The sequence below is a fragment of the Dromiciops gliroides genome, chromosome 5 (assembly GCF_019393635.1).
Source record: "Dromiciops gliroides isolate mDroGli1 chromosome 5, mDroGli1.pri, whole genome shotgun sequence".
In the NCBI taxonomy this organism is placed as follows: Eukaryota; Metazoa; Chordata; class Mammalia; order Microbiotheria; family Microbiotheriidae; genus Dromiciops; species Dromiciops gliroides.
Window position 1 is genome coordinate 18687990 of NC_057865.1, and position 23217 is coordinate 18711206.

The window sequence follows — 23217 nt, forward strand, 5'->3', positions numbered from 1 at the left end:
TGCTAGGGATACAAAGAAAAATTTAGTGGCTCCTGCCCTCAAGGGCTGCAACAGAGATAAGTAAATAGAAAGTGTAAGGGAAGTAAGTTCACAGTCATTTCCTGGGGTGAGGGATGGAAGGGAACATTAAGGGAAGGAATGTGGCAGGTAAATCAACCATGGGTCTCCAGTTCTCCCCTGGCAGCTCACAGTTCTTCCAGAGAAATTACCTAATAGGAAGGCCATCGGTTTCTTAACTTTGGAAAACAAGACTCACCTTTCTCCACATCAGCGCAACTCATCCTGACTTATGATGGCTGACCAGCCTCATCCCCCCTCCCCTTCTTGCTCAGCTGCCAGGTCCTGTCAGTTTCACCTCCATCAGCTCCCTCCCCATCCATCTCCTTGGCACCTATCCCTGCCGAGAACATTCTATTCAGGCCCTCGTCACCTCTAGCCTAGATCGGTGTCTTATTTCAAATCCCTCCTTGGCCACCCCATGATCCTAAACTGAGCCACTTCTTGTTTCTTCATCTCATCTTGCTCTCTCCCATCTCTGCATCCTCTGCCTAGAAGAGAGAGTAGTCATAGGTGCTGCCTGATGGAAGTGGGGTCTTTCTTCAAGGTCAAAGTCAGATTCCAATGCCCCCAAGCCTTTCCTGATCTTCTCCTCCCCTACCACAGCTTGTTGTGGAGCCTTCCTTCCTTCCAGTAAACATGTCTGCCTCTTCCTTTCACCTCTCCTGTAATTATGACCTTACATGTAGCATAGTTATTCTTGCATATCTCATCTTCAGTCATTTTCATCTTTGTACACTATGCACTTCAACATACATGCTATATCTATGTTGACTTCCATAAAATTGTATTATTGCTGTTTAAAAATAACAGTTATTTCCTCTGATCATCCCTCCCCTTCTCCCATATTGAACCCTCCCTTGTAACAAAGAAAATCATGTAACCAAACCCAATAGCTACCTTGACTATGTTTGGTTGACATCTGAAGTCTCCAGTCTTATTGAAAGGATTATTATTACTATTACTACTATTGTCACTATTACTATTTACAACCTATATGAATCAGTGAACATATATGTATGTTTCATCATTGGTCTCCCCATTTTCTATGGTTTTACTAGACTGAAATTGGTCGTTATAATTAATCAGAACTGGTTGCCCATTAGAGTTGTTATTATTGTTTTCCTGGCTCTTCTTTCCTTCCCTGTATCTGTTCATATAAAATTCCCCATATTTCTTTGAGTTCCTCATAATCAAAACTTCTTGTGACAAAACAGTATTGTATTTACATATCACGATTTGTTCAACCACTTCCCATGATAGGCACTCACTTCCTCTCCAGTTTTGGCATGCTCTTGATAAGTGAATTTAATTTATTTATTTTGAAGATTCTACCCCTAATGACTAGAAACCCAAACTTTGTTCAGTGTATCTGGAACCTCCCAATTTTTCTAAGATGATACTTTTCAGGCAAGCTCAGGGGCTCATAGAATTAGACTTGAGCTGGAATGAAATGGAGAATAATCAAGTTCAACCCCCCCCCCCCATTTTACAGATGAGATAACTATGTACCAGAGAATGGAAGTGACTCCCCTAGAGTCACACAGCTAGTAAATATGTGAGGCAGGATTTGTACTTAAGTCTTCCTGAGATCAGTGCCCTATTAATCCCCAAAACCAAGTGATTCCCATTGACAGATTATATGAAATGCTGTTGATTGGGCACATTATAAATTCATGTCATCTCAACCCAACTGGGTCCTCATTACTGCATCTCAGGGCAAACCTTTTATTTATCTATAATGAACTCCATCTCCATGGCCACCAGATGTCCCCTTGCTATCACCTTCCTGTCTCAGAGGACAACCTTAACTACTTTCCCATTAGGACTACAGCTACCTGTTGGGATCCCTTTCATCTCCCTTCCATGGTACTTCAAATATTTCTTTAGAAACAGCTCAGATACTTGCTATCAGTGTGATCTTGGGCAAGTCATTAATCATTCTGTGTCTCAGTTTACTCATCTGTAAAATGAACTCCAAGGTCCCTGAGGCCCCTTGAATCTCTACATCTGTGATCTTAGGAAGCCCTTACCCATCTTCTCCTTCCTTCTGATCTCAGCAGATAAGGTCTTCCTTCTTGCCAAAGTGACCCTTGATCCCATCCTAGCCAGTGACTTCTGGAGCCTCTCTCCTTTCAAACATTACCAGGTCTCTCTAGGCAAAAAGGAAAAAGAGAAGAGAAAAAACCCCTCTTGTGACCCTGCTACCTTTGGTAGCTCCCTGAAGCCCTCTGGAGTCTGATGTCTGCTCCCATCCCCACCCCTCTGCTGTCTCCATGGCCCCTTAACTGCCAGATCCCAAGGCTCAGGCCTCCACATCGAGCTCCTTGGCACGCTAGCCAGCCTGTGGGCTGACACTAGCCTCTCCTGTGGCTTTGACTGTTCCTCCCCAGGCTCCTTCTCCTCCTTCCCCTCCTCCCCTCCTCCCCTCCCCCGCAAAGCGGGCAGGCATCCCCTGAGGTGTTCATCCCCCTCTCCCTTCCTCTCTGTCTCCATTCTCTTCCTTGGTGATCCAACCAACTCTATAACTTCCATTTTCCCATCTTTGTCTAGTCTGTGTATCTAGTCCTGATATCTCCCCTGAGTTCCAATTCTGTTTTTCTTATGGCCTACTGGACACATTAGCTATGTGATAAAAGAGCCCTAGATTGGAGTCAGAATGTTCAAATCCCAACCCTGCCTCTTACTATCTGTGTGACCTTGGTCAAGTCATTTGCTTTGTAGATTGTTTATATATAGCTATTTGCATCTACGTATACCACATGTATATATTGTGGCACATGGGAGGCCATGTGCTTTTTTTCAGCACTTTGGATGGCTCCTTCATCCTTGTCATGTTCATCCTGATATCATTCATATTTGTGACATTTCCACTCCCACCCCCGTCAGATCATAAGTGGCAGAATAGATTTGGAGTTAAAGAGCCTGCGTTCAGAGTCTGTCTCTGACCTTTGTTCATCCTCGGCAAGTCCCTCTCCCTCTCTGGGCCTTGGTTCCCTTATCTGTGAAGTGCTGAGGCCGGACCAGATCACGTCTTCTTAAACCTTTTCCACTCCCAACCCCTTTCTATGTGACCCCAAGTATATAGGTATATAAAATAGGCATACATAACCTTTTTTCATATAAATATTTTATTATTTTCCAAGTACATTTGGAGATAATTTTCAACATTTGTTTTTATAAGATTTCTAGTTTCAAATTTTTCTCCATCCCTCCCCCATAACGTTTTTAAATTGCCAAATTTTTGGTGACCCCCACATTAAGTTCCATGACCCCATATGGAGTCGGGACTAGATAACCTTTAAGGTCACTCCCCAAGCCCAAGTCTTGGACCCTGTTTAACATCCAGCAAAATGAGATTTAACTCATGGGCCTGAATGGACTTATTCACGGAGGGGAAGGTGTTTGTTTATTCATTCATTCATTTGTTTAATCTCTGACTTTGACCCCAAAGTGGGGGCGGGGAGGGAAGCACCTCGTTCTAGATCTTGTTGCTCTCTCTCTTCAGATCAGACCCCGACACCCACCAGATTCCTGAAGAACTGTGAGGAGGTGGGCCTCTTCAACGACATCGACTGCTCCTTAGAGCATGAGTTTCGGAAGGCCCAGGAAGAAGAGACCAGTAAGAGGGTAAGTCTGAGCCCGTGGAAGCTTCCACTCCACCTCTCCCAGGCTGTGAGCTTCTGTCGCCTCCTGAAAACCTTTGGTTGGAAACAAGGCGGCGCTGCAGGGAGTGGGGAAATGTGGTTTCAGAAATATCCCCCTTCTTTCCCCAATGTGCTCTCCTGGAGGAGAAAGCTCACTGCATCCCCTCCTGCTGAATACAGAGTCTGGGGCTGCTGACTCCCTAGCCAGGAAAACCACAAGGCAAATAGAGCATCTGAAAGATGAAATAAAAGCAAAACCTACGGAGTTCTTTAAGAGACAGCTTCAGTTAGCTTCCTACCCATTTCCATGTAGGATAAGTGGACACCTGAAAATCCAGTTAATCTAATGGGTTACAGCAAACTGTATTCAGGTGGAGACTTGGGGATGACCTGGAAAATGGGAGAATGATAAAGGGAAGGTCGTTTGGACCCTGCTCTTAGCTGCCCATATGCCCTCTTCTATCCCCGAGTTAGTCCTACTAAATATGAAACCTAACTTTAAGAAATCTTAACCAGTATTAAGTAGTTTGACGATTACTGCTTTATAATATTTGCAGTCTGCAAGCACTATTTCACCTTCCTGCTTTTTTTTCCTCTTCATGATTTTCCTCAGTCTCAGCTTTTCTTTTTTAAAAATATATTATCTAAATCTGTAAATAGTCCGTGGCAGTTTAATGGGCATGGTACTCAGTCTGTAAATTAATTTTTGTAATATTGGCATTTTTATTTTCTTGGTATGGTCTCCTATGAATACTGAATATTATGATTATTTCAGTCATCCTGTATTTCTTCAAGGAGGAGAGCCTTTCTCTAGTATGATTTGGACGCAATGTGGACCGATGTCCCTTCCAGTTCTTGTCTATGAATTTCACAACATTTTCCTTGACATCCTGTAGCAGGACTGACTCTGTCCAAGTTTCCTTATGAAGGGTGAAGCCTCCTATAAAGGAAAGAGCTCCTGGCCTTGGAGTCAGAGGTTCCGAGTTCTAATCTTGGTTGACCATTCATGTGTATGGAAGCTTAGGTTAGTCCCCTTTGCTGGGCCTCAATTTCTCATCCATTCAGTGACTAGTTTGACTTAGATGACCTCCAACATCCCTTCTAGCTCTAGGTCTATGGCCATATGAGCTCCCTGGAGGATGAAGAACAGGGAAGGAAGGAAAAGCTGCCAAGTCAGGCCCTAGGCTTTCAACTTGCTTCTCCACCCACACTTGTACCCAAGATGACAGCTTGCATTCCCTTCTCCCCACACAAAGAATGCAAACACACAGACCACACACTCCCATTCCAGCATAATACATTGTGCTCTGACGGTCTGCTAGCATGTCCATAAGCCTTTCTTAATAGATCTGTGCTTTCTGAGTCCTCTTTCTCTTGTACATAGCACATGCTCAATAAGACTCGCTGAATTGAACGGAATTCTGGAATTAAATTGAATTGTGAATGTTATTAGCCCTGTTTGGCGGAGGAGGAAACTGAGGCTTAAGTGTTCTGATCCAAGGCAGACCATGGATCTGGGTCTCTGGACTCACCACTGGGGTTCTTTTCATGATGGATGAACATTCTGTACCTGTCTCATTTACTTTGCCATTTTAATCTCCACTGCTCTAGCTCACCAAATCTGAGTGTTTAAATGGTCACTTGTAAAATGACCTCTTTGTTAAAAAAATAAGCTGTAAGTCCCCCAGGGGCCCCCAGCAGTCTAAGGTTGTTTGTGGGAGAAGCATCTTCTTCTATCATGGTCTGTTCTGTGGGATTTAATTTCATCTGCCCAGAGAGCCCAGAAATCCAGTTCCTTGGCTGGTCAGTCTTCAGAAGGCCATGGACAATGGCAAGAGTTTTCTATTCCATGAGATGTTAGGGTCAGACAAGGTGATCCCTTATTATTATTGTCTATTATTATCCCTATTGATTCTCCCTGTCTATGAGCATGTATCTGCAAGATGGCAATAGAGGTTTGGGGACAACTTGTTTATAGATTTAATGGACCCGGTAGAGAGTAAGCACCACAACTTCCTCAGAGATGACTCTGTAGCCTGAATTTGAAGTCTACGGGCCAAGTGAGGGAAAACAAGGGCCTTTTATTATACTTAGGATCCAATCACAGACTCTCAAGGACCTTCCACCCCATCTAAATCAGAGTCGTCAAGCTCAAATAGAAATGGAGGCCACCGATCCATAGGATAGATCTCGGTGGACTGCACAATGACTTAGTTTTAAACTGTAATGTTGTCCATGTTTCATTTTGTTAAACACTTCCCAATTCTCAATGGGGAGGGGAGGGGACCCTGGCCAGCAACACCCCTGAGTGAGGCCTGACCGAACCAAATTAAAATATAATTGGGAAACATTTGACAAAATAAACGAAAATACAGCAGAACATAGAAAATGTTGGTGTGTAGTTTCCTGTGTCGATATCTGGGATTCTCATGTACCATTTAGTGGCCGCTTCCCAAAACATGGTACCCAGAATAGAATGTGATTCTGTGATCTGAAAAGGGCAGGACAAAGCAGGGCTATCTTGTCCTATGTCCTGGAAACTGTACATTTCTTTGTTTTTTGTTTTTTTTTTGTTGTTTTGGGGTTTTTTTTTGCAGGGCAATGGGGGTTAAGTGACTTGCCCAGGGTCACACAGCTAGTAGGTGTCTGAGGCCGGATTTGAATTCAGGTACTCCTGAATCCAGGGCTGGTGCTTTATCCACTGCGCCACCTAGCCGCCCCCGAAACTGTACATTTCTTAATGTAGCCTAGAATGATGGTGTTAGACTTTTTTTTTTTTGGTTGCCATATCCCACTTTTTAAAAAAGTAATAATAATATAATACTACTAATAATAAGCATTAGGGTTTGCAAAGCACTTTACAATCTAATTTTATCCTTATGGCAACTGTGGAAGGTAGGTACTATTATTGTCGTTTTGCAAATGAGGAAACTGAGGCAGACAGAGATTAAGTGTCTTGCCGAGAGTCACAGTTTCTGAGGCCAGACCCCCATTGGGGAAGTTCCCTCTACCAATGCAGGTCAGTTCCTACTCTGCAACTGATAACCTTGGAGAGTAGTCTGGGGAACTAACTGAGAGGTTAAGTCTCTTGTCCAGGGTCACACAGTTGGTATATGCTAGAGACAGGACTGTTTCCATAACACATTTTAGAATCTAGACAGGAATAAAAGTCAAGCTATTGGCCTATGGGCTTCATACTGATTTTAAGAGTCAGGTGGATAAAGCCTGGAGTCAGAAAGACCTGAGTTCAAATCCAGCCTTGGACACTTATTAGCTAGGTGACTCTAGGCACATTGCTTCACCTCTGTCTGCCTCATCTATAAAATGGGTATAATAATAACACCTACCTCCCAGCACTGTTATGAGAATAAAATGAGAAAATATTTATAAAGTGCTCTGTGAACCTTAAAGAGCTATAGAAGTACTATAATTTTTATTATGTTTTATACTAGAATAGCTCAGAAGGAAGAGGAAAAAACACAGAAAAAGAGGACTCTAGATTTAGGGCTACTGGGAATCTCAGTTTAATGGAGAGAAAAACGAGACCCAATGATTTGTCCCAAGTTCACATAGACTAAGGGTGGATCACATGGCTGCTAAAAAAGGTGGATTTGGAATCAGTCTTTTAACCAATAGGACCAATATTCTTCTCCCTTTCCCTTTCCTAGAGTTCTGTCTTATTCTTACTGAATTTGCTTCCTTTTAATAGAGAACCCTGGTTGCTTTCATTTAATCTTTCAGCCTCAGTTTCCTCATCTACAAAATGGACATAATAACAGCACCTACATCACGGGGTTGTTGTGCAGATCCAGTGAGACAGTCCACAGAAAGTGCTTTGCAGCCCTTAAAGCTATAGAAATGGTAGCTGTTATTGTTATTATTAGTAATAATAATTGTGATGATTACTTTAACAGTAGTTGTCAGATAGTGAGAATGAGCTGCTTGGAGTCATGAGTGTGTGTGTGTGTGTGTGTGTGTGTGTGTGTGTGTGTGTGTGTGTAAGAAGGAGGAACGAGGAGCCTTGGGATAATCTCCTTTGTCTTGCTGAGTGAAATATAACATTACACCATAACATGGTTTAAGACTCTGAAGATGAAAAGCCCTGTGTATATGTAAGTACTAAGTGTTCGTCTTCTCCCCCAGGACTGTGTTTGACTCATTATGCTGACACAGCACGAGCAAATTAGGGCATTTCCATGCACTTGAATTCCTGCCTAAATGATGAAAAGTCCAGCCCCTCCCCAGAGGATCCGGGGCTGTTTGATTTATGAGAATGCAGGACCTGCTGCAATCCGAGGATCTCTGGGCCCCAGTTAGAGAGCGGGGGCAATGCAGGGTCAGCCTCAGTCAGAAAGGGGGCCGCACAATCTGATTAAACCCGGTACCTGGGAAGCTTGTTGGCTGATAACATGGATGGCTTGGGGGTCCCTACAGGGCTCCCTCAGACCTGCTCCCTCCAGTCACCAGACTGTGAACAGCTGGTCTCCCAGGAGAGACAAAGGTGAACTGAGAAAGAAAGCCAAGGATGTTGAGACAGGCCAACAGGTAACACTACTTGATTGTGCATTCCCCATCACAGTCATAGGATGATTGGTTTAGAAGCAAAAGAGACCTTAGAGGACCTTAAACCTAGGGCTAGATGAGACCCCAGGGGTCACCGAGTCCAACGGCCCATTTTACAGATGAGCGAAGTGAGGCTTATGAGAGTAATCTGAAACACACAGACACACACACACACACACAGAGGAAAGGACAAAGGCGATAGCTCAGCAGAGGTCATCAGTAACAGGGTGGCTTCTAAAACTCACCCTCTGAAGCCTAAATGTAGTTGTGTGTGTTTTTTTTCTGTAGGTTTTGACAATATCACCAAATACATCGAATGCCAGTGGTTGACTAGTGAATAGTCTCATGGGGGGTTTCTGTATTTCGAGACGGGAAAAACAGCCTGCTCATTTGAAATGTTTTCAGTTACATTACTGCCCTTGCCCAGCTGAGACCGTCTTTGATCTCTGACTTTTTTTATCAGCCTGGCTGAAAGGAAACACCAATTGACAAAATTATTGGAGATGACAGGGAGTAGTTTTCTCTCCATCAGAAAATCCCACGGCTCTTCCCCTGACATCGAGTGTAAACCACTCTCTGGTCCCTGGGTTGCCTCCACTCTTTACCTTCAAACCCCATTGTCTTTGATGGGGCCCAGAAGGGAATGTGGCCTGATGGTTACATATCACCCGTGGAAACAACTGCAGCCTGGTTTAAAGAGACAGATCGATGGGACACAGAAAGATGCTGGTGTTTCTGGTGAGCAGAATATAGATGAAGGCTCCGAGGATCTGGCTTCCATTTCTATGTCTGTAACCAATGCCTCGCGTGATCTCAGACTTGAGATCTGCTGCTTTCCTGAGTTTACAAACGAAGCTGCTAAAAGGCAGCAGCTTGGAGTCAGAAAGTCGTCTTACTAGTGAGCTGGCCTTGGCCGTTCCACTCTCCCTATCTGTAAAATGGGCATGAGTGGATTCAGTGGCCTCTGAGATCTTTCCCTGCTCAAGGTCTACGATCCAATGAAGATATGCTTTTAAAACCTAACTACAGGTCTCGGGAGTTCAGCAGTTCAGCTGAGAGGATCATCTCTTTCCTAGTAGACAGCTAGGTGGCTCAGTGCCTAGAGCGCAGGCCTGGAGTCAAGAAGACCTGAGTTTAAATCCAGCCTCCAAACACTCACTAGCTGGGTGACCCTGGGTAAGTCACTTAGGTTTAGTCAGCCTCAGTTTCTTCATTTGTTCAAAAAATAGGTGTAATAACAGCACCTGCCTCCCAGTGAGGACAAATGAGAGAATATTTGTACTCAACACAGTGCCTGGTACCCAGTAGGCACTTCATAAATGCTTGTTTTCTTCCCCTTCCCTTCCCTATTATTTGATGCTATTAGCTATGGTTTCTATAGGCTTCAGTGCCTGTGGCCTCCAATGGAAGTCAACATGGTACCCAGTGGGGGCCTTCATTTATACCAGGAAGATGGCATGAGAAAATGCTGTTTTCTTATCTCAGTTTCCTCCTCCTCTTTGGGTATGGGATGGATAAAGGGCCTGAGTCATCAGACCTCCACAGGTGTAGCTTGATGCTTGAAAGTCCCTAGGTGCCCACTGTGGTACCAGCACATCAGAGCTACTTATCGGAGACATGCTTACTGGACTGAGTTTGGATTGGCTATGCCTTGATGACCCTAAAATAATGAGTCACTAATTTGATTTTGAGCATCTTAATTAGCCAGGAGCAAATTGTGGCAACAGTCATTAATGATTGTTTTTAAAAAATACTGAGAAATAGCGATTTTGAGAAATTTTAAGAGACTTCCACAAGTTATCAGTAATGTTGCTGCTGATAGGAGCCGACAGAGGATGTACTGCCATCCGAAGATTTTTGCTCAAAGCCAATAGCAATTCTTTTGTCCGCCCATACAATGAGCCACGGATCATTAAAGAGCAAAGTATAACAGGTGGATGGTGATTGAAACCCCATGAGGAGAAAGAGGAGAATGACTTGTCTATAGTAATGAAGGCCTTTGGAATCTGTGCAAAGGCTATCTCTACACATTGAACCACCTGAGCCTCAGGGCACTCTGGGACATAGGTTCTAGGTAGCTGTGCTTATTTCCCTTTTGAAACTGAGACACTAAGAAAAGCCAAGTGTGGACATGAGGATCAGGAAATCGGGAGTTGTGGCTTCAGCTCTCAGAGCTTCCTGCCCTTGGCCAAGCCGTAAGCTCCCTGGCTTTTAGTCTTCTCATCTGTACAATGGGAGGGTTGAACTAGCCGACATCCGATGTCCCCTCCCCCCTGCATCTATAGGCCTGGGACCCCATGACCTCTCGGGGCCTGAGGTTCCTCCTTTGTAAAATAACGGAGTTAGCCGAGGAGGTCTCTGAGGTTCTTTCACATTGCAGAAGCCTTTGAGTCTAGAGTCCTGGCTGTGACTAATCCTTTGCTGTCTCTTCTCCTACCTGATCCTTAACTGTGGGTGGTCCATGAGGCCCAGTCTTGCCCCCCCCTTCCCCTCTTTTGGAGAACTTCTCAGCTCCCATGTCTTCAAGCATCACCGGTCAGTCTGTAGCACTGGCCTAAGCTCAGAGAACCCTCTCTTGGTCGGAAGAGACCTTGTCCAGTCTACTCATTCTACAGGTGACACCACTGAGGTTTGGCAAGAGGAAATGGCCTGCCCAGGTCACAAAGCTAGAAATCAGCGGAGCTGGGACTGACCAAAGGTCTTCTGGCTACAAGACCAGAGCTTCCTGAAGTGTGTTTTCTAGACAAGTGATAAGCAACTAGAACTTAGAGGATTGTGGACCTCACGTTGTCCCTGTTGAGTCCATTGAGTCAGAAGTCTTGCTTCCTCCTTCCCTTTCCTCTCTCTTTCCTTCCTTCCTTCCTTCCTTCCTTCCTTCCTTCCTTCCTTCCTTCCTTCCTTCCTTCCTTCCTTCCTTCCTTCCTTCCTCCCTCCCTCCCTCCCTCCCTCCTTTCCTTCCTTCCTTCCTTCCTTCCTTCCTTCCTTCCTTCCTTCCTTCCTTCCTTCCTTCCTTCCTTCCTTCCTTCCTTCCTTCCTTCCTTCCTTTCTTCCTTCCTTCCTGCCTTCCCAATGAGATTTTTTCTTCTTTGAACTATCACAATATGAAATGTCTACACTGTCTCTTATTATTGTTTTATAAAATCTTCATTTTTTCCACTTTATACGTCTAATATAGAATCCTCACAATTCAGTCAGTTATCAGGCTCTTGTTAAAGACCTACTATGTGCCAAGTACTTTGCTTGATACTATGGAATCAAAGAAAAAAATGACACAGTTCTTGCCATCCCACAGAGTATCCATGCCCCCTGTCACCTTGTAGCCATCTCTAGATGGATGGAGATAGAGTGATGGCTGGGTAGGTAGAGATGTATGTGATATTTCACATCCATAGCCCCCCACCTCTACAGTAAAAGGAGGGAGATGCATTTTCTCAATTCTCCTCCAGGACCAAGCTAGGTCATTATCATATCATATAATAATAATAATAATAGTGGTAATGATGATAGTGATGATAAAATAAAGATGGCAATAAGGATAATGATGAATAATAAGACCAATTAGCATTTATATGAAGCTTTAAGGTTTACAAAGCACTTTACAAATATTATCTTATTTGTTTCTCACAGCAACTCTGAGAGGTAGGTGCTATAATGATCCCCTCCAGAGATAGACAGAGGTTAAGTGACTTGCCCAGGGTCATAGAACTGGTGAGTGTCTGAAGCTGGATTTGAACTCAAGTCTTCCCGACTCTAGGTCCTGGCCTCCATCCACTGTAGAAATAGGAGAGCTCAGAAAATTCCTCATTTTGACCCAAGTTTCAGGCACCCAGTTCTAGCTGGAAAGGAATATAGCCTGTCTGGGCCCGTCTTCCCATCAGGCTGATTTACTATAGATAAGAATGAGCCCAATCGAATTATTTGGCCAGGATATTCCTCTGTAAATCGATTTTGAGGCAGACAAAAGGGCGGCCTCCTCCCCACCCCTTGTTCTGAGGACTGACTTCCTTTTCCCATCAGGATGATGTGATTCCAGGTTAGGCCAGGCTGCCTCCTCGGTCAAATCCCATTACCTGTCCTGAGGCGGAACAGGCCAGGCAGGGATTTGGGGGCACCAAGCCAGTTCAGGATGTGAGCAGGCACATGGAGCATCAGAGGAATTGCTTGCCAGCTGAGGGTAATTTACAGACTTCCAAAGTGCAGGACCCAAGCACGAGGCTCAGGGTTCCTGGTTGGCCGTATCTCAGCTGCAGCCGATGCTCAGCCCACCTCGCTCTTCAGAGAGCACCGTGGTGATGCTCTCGGAGGTGAATGGGAAAAGCAGACCCTCCCACCCCACCCTTTCCCCCCTTCCTAGCCCAGATTTAAAAAAAAATTACTAAAAGATGAAACTTCTGTTTCAGGGGGGAGGCAAAAAAAAAAATAGCCCAACTCTAGAAAGAACTGAAATATTGAAATCTGGCCAAATGTTGAGTGAACAAAGCATCCTCAATCCCGCCCCCCCCCCAAAGCCACTGAGAACAGAGGTAGTGCGGTTCAGTGAAGAGGGTCAGGGAACTTGGCTCTGTTACTTACTACTTATGTGATGTTGGCTAAGTCATTCCACTTGCATGAGACTCAGTTTTCCTAATGATAACACGAAGGTAGTTGGGTTAGATGACCTTCCAGGTCCCTTCCAGATGGACTGTGTTTCTGTGCTTTTCCTTCACACACACACACACACACACACACTCACACACGCTCATAATGGATTCCAGCAACCGGGCTGAATGAAGGCTGGCTCTGTCCCAAACAAGGCGTTTGACCTTGGACAAGTCTCCCCTTTCTGGGGCTTCGCTTCTTCACGGATCAGTGGGACTTGAGGTTTCCCAAGGTTCTTTCCAGAGGTCTCTTTCTCTCTAACACCCTGGAGTTCTAAGTTTTTGTCTCTTGCAGAGACAGGAGGGATATTTCGTGAGGCTGAAAGTCAAAAGTAAAAATGAAATCAACCTCACCAGAAGGTGTCTTTTGGCCCAAAGGCTCTGCAAATAAATGAAAGCTAAGTCTGGCTAAGGGAGGGATGGAAGCAGTGTGCCTCAGGACTCTAACCACCTTCCTGTGGGTTGCTGGGTAGTCATCTGCGTAGTGATGGGGCTGAGGGCTTCTGGAACCCAGGTCCTGTGTATCCCCCCGCCCCTTCCACTCAGACTTCTTCCACTGGCTAGAAGACAGTGGTCATCAAAGAAAAGAGCGAATGATGGCACGCCGGCCCGGCCTTGTGACCTGCAAGTGTCTGAACAATGGAGTGGCCCTCTCCCCTCACCACCCCTCCTCTCTCCAGCCACTTACTGAGTCAGTTACAGAGAATTCACACAAGTGGGAGGTGTTGTTTGTTTCCTTTTGGCCTGAAGTCCCTGGGACCCTTGTTCACCGCAGCTTGGGACGAAATATCAGAAAACAGGGAGTTTCCTACTTATCCTTGGAGCATCCCTGTGGACTTGCTGTTCAGAGAACCATCATAAAACTGATTGGAACCAAGACTGGAACCAGGGTGGATTCAGACGTTCTGCACTTCCTGCTCCTTGGCTCCTGGGGGAAGGAGGAGCGGTGGGGTTAAAATGTTCATTTCCTGGCACTAACACAAAGACAAGGCATGGGTGTTCACCGTTCTCATATGCTTGGGCCACTGTCCTTGGGACCACCAAACCTCCCTGGTTTTCTTGAAAAGCTGCTATCTCTCCCTCATGTGACTTTCCATCTCCATGGATGGAGGCACAGGTCATCCACCATGCTTAGAATCCTCTCCCTCCTCACCTCCTCCTCCAGGAATCTCCCACTTCTATTCCAGACTCAGCTCAAGGAGGACTCTCCTCGGTGGTTAGTCCTTTCCTCCACTCCCTGTATGACTTCTTATATCACTAGAGTGTAAGCTCATCGAGGGCAGGGACTGTTTCATCTTTGTATTGATCACCTAGAAAAATGTCTGCCACACAAGAAGAAAGGCTCATTCTGCGATTTCATTTGTGCCGGGAACACCAGGTGAGGCACTGCTTTTCCCAGTGCAGGTGGATGCTCTGACTTGCCCAGACTCCTATAGACAGTATGTGTTAGAACAGAGACATGAATGCAGGTGGTTGTGGCTTTTATAAGAGCTCTCTGTCCACTCTATCAGGCTGTACACCTGGCATATGTGGTTTGTTATTGTTCAGTCATTCAGTCAACCTCATGGACCACAGCACACCACACTCTCCTAGCCTCTACTGTCTCCTCAAGTCTTTCCAAGTTCATGTTGGTTGCTTCCATGATGCCATCCACCCGTCTCATCCTCTGCCATCCCCTTCTTGTGCCTTCCATCATCCTCTATATCGGGCTCTTCTCCAATGAGTCCCATCTTCTCATTATGTGACCAAAGTATTTAAGCTTTAGCTTCAGTATTGCCGTCCAGTGAATAGTCAGAGTTCATTGATCTCCTTGCTGTCCAGAGACTCTCAAAAGTCTTCTCTAGCACCACACTTTGAAAGCATGGACTCTGTAGCACTCAGCTCTCCTTATAGTCCGACTCTCACAGCCATGCATTACTACTGGAAAAACCATAGCTTCAACTACTCAGGCCTTTGTCAGCAAGGTGATGTCTCTGCTTTTTAGTCTGTGGTCCTGATTTGTCAGCTTTCCTTCCAAAGGGCAAGGGTCTTTTAATTTCATGGTTTCAGTCGCTATTTATGGTGATAGGTAAGTAATTCTTGTTAATTAATTGACCTCCTAATTGATTGACCTCCTAATTAAGCCTAGCAACAATGTTAAAACAACACGTTTGGCAAGCGAGGCCCTTGGAGAAGATGACTTGGCTTCTGCCTGCTTTTCCCAGGGGTCACCTTTGACATCATTTATGAAGCACCTACTGTGTGCTATTGGTGAGTCCAAGGCCTTCATTTCACCAAGGTAACTGAGGCCCAGAGACCTGAAGTGACTTACGTGGGGCCACCCTGGCCAAGAGCAGCAGATTCTCTGGCTTCCGATCCAGCCTCCTTCCTATGGCCCCATAGACTCGTCCTGATGTGATGTGTCGTGAGAACTACAGAAGTGTCACTGACCCATCTGAGCACCATTTGGCCAACTTGTTGGAAGGAGCCTCTTTTACTGGGAGGCATTCCAGCAGCGGCTTGTACCGACCAAGGTCTAGATTGGGTGTAGAGATGCACACCTCATGTGACCTTGAGCAGAGATCCCAGCCGGGCTCCCCAAAGCCTGCCTGGTCACGAGGGCTTCCTGTGGCCCTGATAAGAGCCACCTCAGCCAAGAGAAAGCCTGTTGTGTTTTTGCTGTGGATTGAGCTCTGATCGACTGCAGATGATGGCGCATCAGGCCGCCCTCAAAGCAGTCGTGCTTCCCTCTGTGAGCTGGGGCTTTTCCCGGCATGATTTGTTATGCGCAGTGCTTAGGAATTTTCCAAAGGATTTATGAATGCAAGGTTATTGCTAGATTTTTTGGCACTGTGGAACCCGGCATTCCGATCCTTCTGCCCTCTCTAACTAGGGCCATGGGGGATTCTCAGAGAAGAAACCCGGGGAGGCACAGCCTTCTCGGGTGTACTCAAGGGTGCATGTGTATGGGCTTCTCTGCCTTATTACACGTGGATGGCTCGGTGTGGTGGAGGTAGAATGGGCAAGTCCAGAGATGGGCTCGTGAGCCTTGCAGTTACCATAGCCTAAGGAGGGCCGGCGCTGCAAGGCTCATAGCAGAGTTTCTAGAAGGTCACTTGGGAAAGAGCCCAGAGGGATTATGGGGCAGTGATGGGTAGTCCCAAATGCAGGACAAAATAGTTCAATGGAACAAGCCCTGGCCCCGGAGTCTAAGGACCTGGGTCCCAGTCCTGTCCCTGACTCCAGGGGAGGCATGATTGTTGTCTTCAAGTATTTTAAGGGCTGTTGTTCTGTTGGGTGAGGGTAGTTACCAAGAGGCCAATCTAGGCTGGGTATCAGGAAACATTTCTTAGCGATTCAAACTGCTTCCAAGTGCAGTGGCTGCCTGCAGAAGGGGTGGGGCCACTCTGCCTGGAGATTTCAAAGCAGGGCAGGATGCTCACTTGTCAGGTATGTAATGATGGGGAAGCCCCTTTGGTTTGTATGTTGGACTAAATGGCTTCCAACTCTCCAAATCTGGGATTCTTATTTACTTGTGTGCTCCTGGGCAAGTCACTTTCCCTTTCTTTGCCTCATTTTCCTCATCTGTAACCTCTGAGCCACCCCCCATCTCCCACCTCTTGCTGTAAGGGGTTGGATACTGCATTCCAGGTCCCTTTTCCATTTCTGATGTTTACAGGGGGGCTGTTTTCTCAGTCCCACAATGTGGGGGGGTTGCAATATTCCAACCTCTCTGCAGCATTGGGGGCATCAATGTGAATTGTTCAAGTATCTAAGGACCAGGAGAACCAAGCCTCTTCAAAGAAAGAACTCTGTGTTTTCTGACTTAGCAGGCGCTGTCTGCTTCCCTTCTGAGGTTTCCATCAGAAAAATGCTTAAAATCCGAAGGTGACCATGGGCACCTGAGGGATGATCATTCTTTGCTGCTGTTAGGCCAGGTCTCTGTCAGACTCTCAGAGGTCTTGGAGAGGTTCCCTCTGCATTCTAGGGCCTGTGAGATCTACAAGGGAGTGGGGCAAGACGCCAAAGGTTCTTTGGGAAAAAGAAAAACTTCCTCTGTTGACATTTCTGCTGTGATCCTTTTTTGTCTGGAGTTAAACTCCTATCTATCTATCTCTCATGTATCTATATATATACACACACACAATACATACTCATACTTGTGTGCACATAAAAATGTGCATGTTTTATGTATTGTGTGCATGGAAAAGAAAGGGGATAGGTAAGGGGAGACAGATACAGAGACATAGAGAGAGGGAGAAAGAAGAAGATGAGAGACACAGATAGAGAGGGACAGAGAGGGGGACAGAGAGAGACAGAGACAGAGAGACACACAAAGAATGATGCAGAGAGACAGACAATCAGAGAGAGCCAGAGAGTGCTGGAACACAGAAAGAAAAAGATACACATACAAACACACACACACGCACACACAAAAACACACAGCAACACACAGCGGGATGCAACTCTGTTGCCCTTTGAAGAAATGAATGAGGCTCTGGACCTATCATAAGCAAGGAATCCAGGCTGAGCTGTTTTTCCATTAGCCATGATAAATTTGTACTGATCTATACACACTCTTCCAAGGACCCTCTATGAACAAGTGGCGCATGTTGCAAGACAGCTGGCTGATGGCTAGGGTTGTTGTCTGGGATCATGGAAGAGTGAGGGGGCCCTGACCTCTTTAGCATCTGCTCCAGTTGAGCTAAACGGATCCACAGCTGCAAAAAGGAACCTGCATAAAAGAGCATAACTGGATATTATCTACATCGAATAAAATAGATTTTGGATGTTTTTTTGACAAATTTATTAATGAAGAGGCCTGGTAGTTTTTCTCCTTCCTTCCTTCCTTCCTTCCTTCCTTCCTTCCTTCCTTCCTTCCTTCCTTCCTTCCTTCCTTCCTTCCTTCCTTCCTCCCTCCCTCCCTCCCTCCCTCCCTCCCTTCCTTCTTTCCTTCCCTTCCATATTGAAATGCATGAAACACACGGGAAGGAAGGCTCCTGTCTTCTCTCTTCATAGTTAGATAGCTAGATGGACAGATTACCCCACATAAGATGTCAGCTCTTGGAGGGAAAGGACTGATTAATTTTTCCTTTGTCTCTACAGTCTCTGGCAGAGTTCTTGGCACATAGCAGACACTTAATAACTGGCTATGGAATATAGTGACAGAGCAAGGCAGGGAAGGTTGGCAGCATGCCATAGTGGAGAGAAGGGTGGCCTTAGAATCAAAAAGACCTGTGTTCAAGTCCTGTTTCTGAGATGCTGGTTTTTGTTGTTGTTGTTGGTTTTCTTTTTCTGGGGGGGGTTTGGTGAGGCAATGAGGGTTACATGACTTTCCCAGGGTCACACAACTAGTAAGTGTCACATGTCGAAGGCTGGATTTGAACTGAGGCCCTCCTGATTCCAGGGCCAGTGCTTTATCCACTGTGCCACCTAGTTGCCCCTGAGATACTAGTTTTTGACCATGGGAACATTATATATATATATATATATGTGTGTGTGTGTGTGTGTGTGTGTTTATGTATATGTATATATATATGTGTGTATGTATGTGTATGAATGTATGTATTGGTGTATATATGTATAAGTGTATACATGTATGCATGTGTACACACACTTACATGCATACATATTCATGGAAAGTCCCTTGTTCCTCTATGGAAACTCTTTGCCACCATGTTTCAGAGTTGAATCCAATGGATACCTCACCACCTCCTCCTGAGGAAGGGGCAGATACCTCTCCTGGAGAACCCCACCCACTTCCAGCTGAAGCATTAAGAATTAGAGTAATTGACCAACATCAGTCTGCAGCTTATCAGAATGACAGACATTTCTCCCTTGGTTTCTAGACAGATAATGTTCCTTCATTCCCCAGAATCCTTTGTGAAACTTCCTTCTCCGGGGGCTGCCTCTGCTGGTGGCTGGCTGACAGACCCCCATGAGCCTTCCTGTCTTTTTCATCCCTTTTCCTCAAGCAGAAAAGGAAGAGAACATTGGAATTGGGTCCCTACGAGCCCCCTCGGTGCTTGTAACCCCTCAGCAGAGAGATCCTGCTCTCGACCAGCAGCTGTGTGATGCTTTGGTATCATCCGGGCCAACTGCAAAATCAGACCTCTCCTCTTAATTACCTGTTCATATTTCAGCCACAGAGAGCTGCTCGGCCCATCCAGAGAGGATAAACCTTCATTGTAATGGATTTCTAGTAAGACTATCTCTGAGATAAGATGCCAAAATCTTGGCTCTGGCCACATGCGTACCCTGGGCCGTTGTACACCCACTCTGGGCTCCCCAGAGCCGTGTTGTAAATGGATTCCAGGATCCATGGCTGAGTAATAAGATACTGCAGATATATTTCAGAGCAAGGTGCATGCCTGCCTTATTTATGAAGATAGACAAGCTGGTGGAAGGCTTAATCACAGCTGATAAATCATTTTAAGAAAGCCTATTAGAACCATATGCTGATTCCGTGCATTAATACGGGGTGTCTGGTTCTAGTCTAATAAGACAGGGTTTTCTCCCATGCTCTCTGGGTCTCTCTAGCATAGGCTATTTATCTGTTTAAGTGGTATCACTTGTGTGGGGGCATTTATCTCCCTAAGAGGTGCCATTAATAAAACAAGGTGAAGGGGAAAGGGGGGGATGGAGAAAAGTGAGTCTAGGCTGCTGTGACTGCAGCAGTGTTGGGGTGTGTGTGTGTGTGTGTGTGTGTGTGTGTGTGTGTGTGTGTGTGTGCGCTCGAGCGCGCGTGCTCACGTGCGTGTGTGTGCCTGTGTGTTTGTGGCATTATAAAGGTGAGAAGGAGAAAAACCCGAGAACAGGAAACATCTCAATTAGTGTTGGCTTGGCCCTCACCCAGCAGCAGGTAGGCACTGGGGTCCACGTAGTCACAGTATATACACTCCTCTTTAAAGGACTCTCTGAAATGCTGGGATGGGGGAGGGTGGAGATTCGAGGAGGTGGGGGAGTCCTATTATTTGGGTGGCTTTGCTTTTCCCAGGCTAGCCCGGCTCTGCCCCAAGAACAGGTTCCTGGGTTCCCTAATGAAAGACACATTGGTGCCCGGGCCCGTGCCAGGCTCTGTTCACTGGTAATTGCAGGAGTCCCTCACAGAGTTTTTCTATTAATCCCTGATTATCCCCTTGCTCTTTTTATTAACCTGCCAATTTCAGATGCTAATAATCGCATGATTTATTGTTTATTTATAGCCCAGTCTACCACTTAAATGGCTGATTTAATGGATTCCCAAATGGTGACTGGGCTGCTCTCACCTTCCGTAGCAAAGTCATCTTTTTCTATTTGTCCCTAAGAAGCCTTAAAGTGGGACTGTGAGTCCCTTCCACCAAAGGAGTAGCTTTCTGGCCACAGAAATAATGGCTGTTGCATGAAGACAGTGAAGGGTAGAGATCCACCAGTGTGGTGTTTATTTAAGGAAATTATTTTGTGCTTCAGGGTTGCTAAAAACAAAGCGAAGGGATATTATTGAGTATTTCTGCTTGGACAGAGCTGTTTGGGACAGAGTGGGGAGCCTGGGATGGCAGGGAGGCATTGGCAAAGGCCCGAATGGAGACAGAGAAGACCCGAGTTCAAATACCAGTCCTGCCACTATTGAACACAGGCTTTCTCCTCCAGATCACAGGCTTCCCTCCACCCATCCCTTCCCTTCCCTTCCTCAGCCTGTTTTCCATGGAGAGGCTGGGCTTCGTCTTTTGTTTTTTCTTTCCTGTCTACGCTGATCTGACCAAATCCTACTTTCTCTGGAGCATTGAGAAAAACCTGCCATAGGCAGCTCACCCCCAAAGGTCAAGTTCAAGATTTCAGATGGATTGGCTGGACTTCAGAGGGAATGGGCTGGCCAAAGTGGGATGTGGTCACTCAGGAGGTAGGGGGTAATGGCCAGATGCCTAGAATGTGGCTTTTGTCTTGTTGGTTCCATTCAGTAAGGGCAAAAAAAAAAAGAGCTCAAATACCCCTCAGCTTCAGATTTCCTCAGAAAAGCCCAGACCACCCCATCTATCCTCTCCCAGGGACAATTCAATTCAGCTTTTCTTGGGGCTAAGGGACTTTTTTTCTCCTCTAATTGATTTCCTGTTACAGCTTCTAAAGGCACAGTCTTGACTTCTTCATACTCCAATTCTAGAACAAGATGCTTTATATACCAATCACGATATATACTCTAAAGAAAGGAAAAGGGTATCCGAGGATGTAAGAATAATGAAACTCTATCCACAGCTCCCTCCCTCCCTCCATCCATCCATTTAGCCATATCAGTCAGCATTTATGTTTGCAAAACAAACTGCTTCACACCTTATCTTACTTGAATATATCTCTGTGAGGTAGGTTCTATTATTACCCCCAGTTTTACAGCTGAGGAAACTGAGGCTAAGAGAGATTAAGTGACTGGCCTAGTAACTGATGGGGTCAGGATTTGAACTTAGATCTTCCTGACTCCAAATTCAGCATTCTATCCTTACCCCAAATTTGTATTAAGTATGTGCTGTGTATAAGGGGTTACATATGTGCCGGGTCTGGGAATATGACAGCGAAAATGAGACACATTCTAACAGGGAAGACGAGATGGAGCATACAAGATATAACTAGAGAATATATAAAGTAATTGTGGGGGAGAGGGGAGGAGTTAGCAATGGATGGGACCAGGAAAGACCTTACAGAGGAGACAGTCCTTAAGCTTTGCTTTGAAGGCATTCTCAGAGCCTTCTGAAGAGGAAACAGTCCTAGGAGGCAATAGGGAGCTATTGAAGTTTCTATGTGAAGCTAAGGTCTATGATTCCCTTTCTCACTCCTATCACACCACTCCTAAATAACTTGTTTATCAGAGGAGGGGTAGGGGTTGGGGAAAGCATGGCTGGGAAGTGACGTCTCCAGTGAGGGTACACGGCCACCCCTCCGTGGAAATCTGTCTGCAGATGGGCAGGCCCATACCCCGATATAGCCACATGAGCCCTGCCCAAATTCAAATAAACATTTAGGGCCATTCAAAACCATTAAGATTTTTCCCCCTCTGGCTTGAAGTAAAGCAAATAAACAAACCTCTTCTCCAAAGAGATCCAGTTTTTTTGCCTTCCCTGGTCAGCAAAGCGAGACTCTCAAAGATGGAATCTTCCCTAAGGACTTCTTAATGGGTTCATTGTCAAATGTATTCTGCTTTTGAGGTTGCTCATCAGCGTCCTTCTTCAATGTGCTGACGCTCCAGGAGCCTTAGAATAGCAGGAGAAGGCTTCTTTTTTTGTAGTAAGCAGAGACCTTCTTCCTCAGAGATCTTCTGCCTCAAGATGGACCGTGTCCTTGGGACACTTACATCCATCCAGCCACCATTGTTCTGTGGAGAAGGAAATGAAGGAGTATCAATAGCTTTGGGGAGCCAAGTTACATTTTTGTCCTTGGAACCCAAATGCCCATTTGCTGAGGAGATAGAAACACAAGACATAGCAGTGGGCTACAGAGGAGCTCTGGAGTCCGAGGCCCTGGGTTCAAATCTTACCTTGGATGCTTACTACCACCTGTCATCTTGGACAGATCTGTCCACCCTGCCTCAGTTTTCTTAACTGTAAAGTTCAGGGTAGAAGTGGATGGGTTTCTAAGCTTCTGCCAGTTCTAAAACTATGACTTTTGTTAGCTTTGGGAATTTCACCTCCCTCAAGATGAAAGGGAAAACCTCAATTTTATTTCCCTTCTCTGCTTTATTTGGCCATCTGTATCCTTCATAGGGCTCAACATCCTGTCTTGGGCCCATTCAGTGTTATGATTTCCAAATCTGTTCTGATAGAACAGCACAGCCCTCTGGTCTTTGTCTTTATTGTTTTACCCAAAGTTGCCAAGGGAGCATGGAAAGTACTATATTGGGAGTCAGAGGACTTGGGTTCAAATCCTGGCTTTGTGACTTAGAACTTGTGAAATCTGAGAGTCATTTTCCCCATCTCTAAAATGAAAGATTTTAGGTAGCTGCTTCCTTCCAACACTAAATCTGTGAGCCCAAGAAACAGAAGGGTCCTCTGGTCTGTTTCCTTCATTTTATTTATTTTTTTGGAGGAAGTCAGGGTTAAGTGACTTTCCCAGATTATACCGCTAGTTAGTGTCTGAGGTCGGATTTGAACTCAGGTCCTCTGCGCACTGGATACATGCTAAGGTGAGCATCCCCATATTCCAGTGGCTCAGAGATTTGAGGATGGACAAAGTTAATGAGGAAAAGGAGCCAGCATCTGGATCTTTCGTGGGAGTCACTCTCTAGCTGTGGTTTGGAGCCTCAGACCAGTTTCCATCACATAACCGTGTGATGAGCATAGTTAATTCCTAGGTTTCCACACACCAGTCACCCT

General features: G+C 45.6%; 1 protein-coding gene across 1 annotated transcript in view; it reads left to right on the forward strand.

Annotated features, from left to right (window-relative positions):
• CREB5 (cAMP responsive element binding protein 5) overlaps nt 1–23217 on the forward strand; it is a 420900-nt gene that overhangs the window by 26406 nt on the left and 371277 nt on the right. The window contains exon 3 of the mRNA XM_043965167.1: nt 3566–3687. Within this exon, the coding sequence (XP_043821102.1) occupies nt 3566–3687 (122 nt within the window). The remainder of the gene's footprint in view (nt 1–3565; nt 3688–23217) is intronic.